The sequence below is a fragment of the Echinops telfairi genome, unplaced genomic scaffold (assembly GCF_000313985.2).
Source record: "Echinops telfairi isolate 266 unplaced genomic scaffold, ASM31398v2 ScPeMD7_18;HRSCAF=68, whole genome shotgun sequence".
In the NCBI taxonomy this organism is placed as follows: Eukaryota; Metazoa; Chordata; class Mammalia; order Afrosoricida; family Tenrecidae; genus Echinops; species Echinops telfairi.
Genome location: NW_022103915.1, coordinates 11522480 through 11525724, shown reverse-complemented (window position 1 = coordinate 11525724; position 3245 = coordinate 11522480). Strand labels below are relative to the sequence as shown.

Below are 3245 nucleotides of genomic sequence, written 5' to 3'. Positions count from 1 at the left end.
CTGCCCTCAGTGCTCGTGTTCAGAAGCCTGGGTGTGGGGGCTAGTCCTGAGGGGACAGGAGCTGGGCAGACCCCAAAGTCCACATATGTTCTAATCCTCCTGTCCCCAGGCCACACGTGTCCATGTTGCCAGACTGTTGTCCCTGGGAGCAGACCTGGAGACAGGGGTGCTCTGCTGGACAGACAGACATCCCATGGGCAGAAGCAGCAAGGGGGCGGAAACCAGGGCTTCATGTCTGAACACTGGGCAGTGTCCAGAAGAGTGGGCACCACGTCTTCACAAGGACCGGCATGGAAACAGCCCTGGTAAGGGCTCCCGTGAGACTCTCAGTGATAGTTTACAAGGAGCCTGAGAGGGAATCCAGGCTGGCAGCTGCAGCCTGGGACAGCAGGGGTGTTGAAGGCTGGCGGGGGTGGCACAGGGACTGGGCCTGGCTCTGAGTGTGTGTCTGTGGGTGTGGATGAGCAGCAGCCGTGTGGCGTGTGTGTGGTATGCGCGGTGTGTATGAGAGGTTTGCATGTTATGTGCAGTGTCTGGGAGGAGCCCTGGAAGCACAGTGGGTACGTGTGGGATTGCTGACCACACGCAGGGCCAGCAGTTCAAACCACCAGCCCCTCTGGGAGAAAGGAGCATTCTCCTCTCAACGAGAGGTCCAGTCTCAGAGTCGCCGGGCAGTGTGAGAGATTTGAGTGGGTGGGCAGGTGAGGGGGGGGGTGAGCATGCGTGGGGTGGGCATGTGTGGCCCGTGAGAGGTTTGTTGTGGGAAGGGGGTATGTATGCTGTGTGCGTGTGCGCGCGTACACGTGTGGTCTGCTATGGTATGGAAAGGGGTGTGTGTGTGAGAGGTTTGTGCCTGCATGGTGTGGAAAGAGGTGTATTGTGGGAAACACGGAGGGAACTAGGAGGAGGACCACATTCCCTCACTTAGAACACAGGGAATCTGGAAAGCTGGTATTTACGGTAGGAAAGCCTCCACTTTGGTAAGTTAGAGGTCAAGTCCAAGCACACTATCCTGCTTGAAATCTTTCCCACAGACTCTCCCCTGAACAGCTCTGCTGCCTTAACGTGAGCACATGGCTGATGATGACATCTCCCTATAGAAGCAGACATGATCTTTCTGTTCCCTCTTCCCGCTGTGTCACCCAACCCCCCGATACCGGCCCCCATGAAGGAGGTATTAATTAGGTTTCCTCACCTGTGAGCTCAGGAAGCTTAATGGAGTCACTACCCACCTTGTGACGCATGTAAATACTGGATATGTACGTCGTAAGGCTACCAATAAATGTCCCAAAATAATAAAGGTTCTCTCACTTCTCCCAGTTCCACGTGGTCCATCAAGAGGAGCTGAGGTGGGCATGCTACCGTAAAATGGGTCTGACCCCTTTATTGAGCTCTCTCTCCTAGCTTTCTTACCCTCTGAGTTCACCACCATCTTTATGTATCATCGCTGTGCATTGGCACCTTCGAGCCCCTCGGGTGTTGGAGGCTGATTTCCTCTGACAGTGCACACAGAGGGCACACGTGAGAGGTCTATGTGGTGAGGGGAGGAATGTGTATTAGGAGTACATGGTCGTGGAGGATTTCTGGTATGTGAGGTACATATGCAGGAGTGTGTGTATGTGGTATTTCTGCATGGCCCGGGTGACTACGTGTGTGGCATGAAGTCTGTCTGTCTGTCTGTAGTGTAGGGAGGGGTGTGTGTACACACGCGGAACACCCTCTCTGTGTGCTTGCATCCCTCTAGGTTATGACGTGCAGTCATTTGGCAAGGGACAAACTTTTGCCCTGCATTGCTCACAATCCCACTGAAGAATGTTCAAAGAGAAACAAGCAGTAAGCAAACACTCGCATAGGAGGCTTTCTATGTCTCACTTCTGACCAGACTGGCAGAGCTAGAAGCAGCAGTGTCCCGGGCAGCACCTGGAGCACAGGCCCTGAGATCGACGTACTGCGTGGCCTCAGCTTCCTTACAGGTGAATTGTGGGGTTTCAGATTCAGATCAGGGGAAGGAGCTGGTTTGTGGCTGACGCTGCTGGATGAGTAGGCCAGCCTGCGGACCTCTGTGTACTGAGCAGCTGCTTTGTGCTCTGCACTCAGGCCTGCTTCATCCTCACCACACCACCTCCTCACTCACTGCCCGTCTGAGCTCAGAGGAGCTGCTCATTGGCCCAGACCCCCAACTGTAAGAGAGCCCATGAGGCCCAGGTGGGCCCTGCCCTGTGACCCCCGTTCTCCTTTGGGCAGGCCCACCTGGGAAGGCGTTGATGTCGATGACGGCATGCTGCCCGGTCTGGTTGTTGATGATGATGTCGATCCCGAAGAGGGACACACCCAGCGCCTGCCGCAGGGCCTGGGACAGCGCCCGGATGACCTCATCACATGGCCGCTCGAACACGCCCTCGATCTTGTCCAGCTGCAACACACAGGAGGAGTTAGGCCCGGGCACGGAGGGGACTGCCTGCCCAGTGCGGGCTCATCGGCACCGAGCCTGTCGGAGGAGGACCTGCCCCACCACCGAGCCGAGCGGGAGCAGTGCGGGTCTTGTCCTCAAACCCCTGGGGGAACAGGGGTTTGGGTGGGCCTTTTTAGGACAGGAGAGTCGAGGCTCGGAGAGGGTCAGTGCCTGCATGGACCACAGGGCTCAAAAACCTAGGGCGGACTTGGACACAGGTCCTTCAGGGCAGGCGGGCAGGGGTAGGGGTCTGCAAGGATGCTGGGGAAGCAGCAGGAGCTGCACCTAGAAGCTAGTGGGCAGGGGTGCCTGGGCGATCTGACCCCCGCAAGAGTGCTATGCTAAGTGAAAGATGCCGCATGCGCAGTCTTCTCTGATCTAGAGTGTGCGGCAGGAGTTGGGGGTAGGGTTGCCTGCTGGTCCAGAGTTTCCCGGAGAAAGTATGTGTAGGGTCCAGAGAGAATGGGGGGATGGCTGCACAACCCTGTGAATGTACTAAATGCCACCGAATTGCCACTCTAAAGTGGCGCGTTTGTGTGGACATGGCTGACTCAAGATAGGCAGCAGGTTTGCGCAACTCTCCAGTTTTAAAAAAGCATGTTGGGCGGACGGGCAGAGCCCTGGCCGCCAAGGACCAATGACCCTTTCCCTGCACAGGCAGCAGAAAGGGTCAGGGTCCACCCACCCACGGCCCCACTGTCCTGAGGGCTGACCTGGGGCAGCATCCTCTAGACAGGGTCCTGAGCTGTGAGATCTCCTGCTTGGCCTAGAGCCAGTTCATCGGCTTGGGGGG

The 3245-nt window shown here is 56.9% G+C and overlaps 1 protein-coding gene across 1 annotated transcript in view; it reads right to left on the bottom strand.

Moving 5' to 3' along the window:
• Positions 1-3245, bottom strand: part of ITPK1 (inositol-tetrakisphosphate 1-kinase) — a 130886-nt gene that overhangs the window by 4579 nt on the left and 123062 nt on the right. The window contains exon 9 of the mRNA XM_004698767.2: positions 2251-2413. Within this exon, the coding sequence (XP_004698824.1) occupies positions 2251-2413 (163 nt within the window). The remainder of the gene's footprint in view (positions 1-2250; positions 2414-3245) is intronic.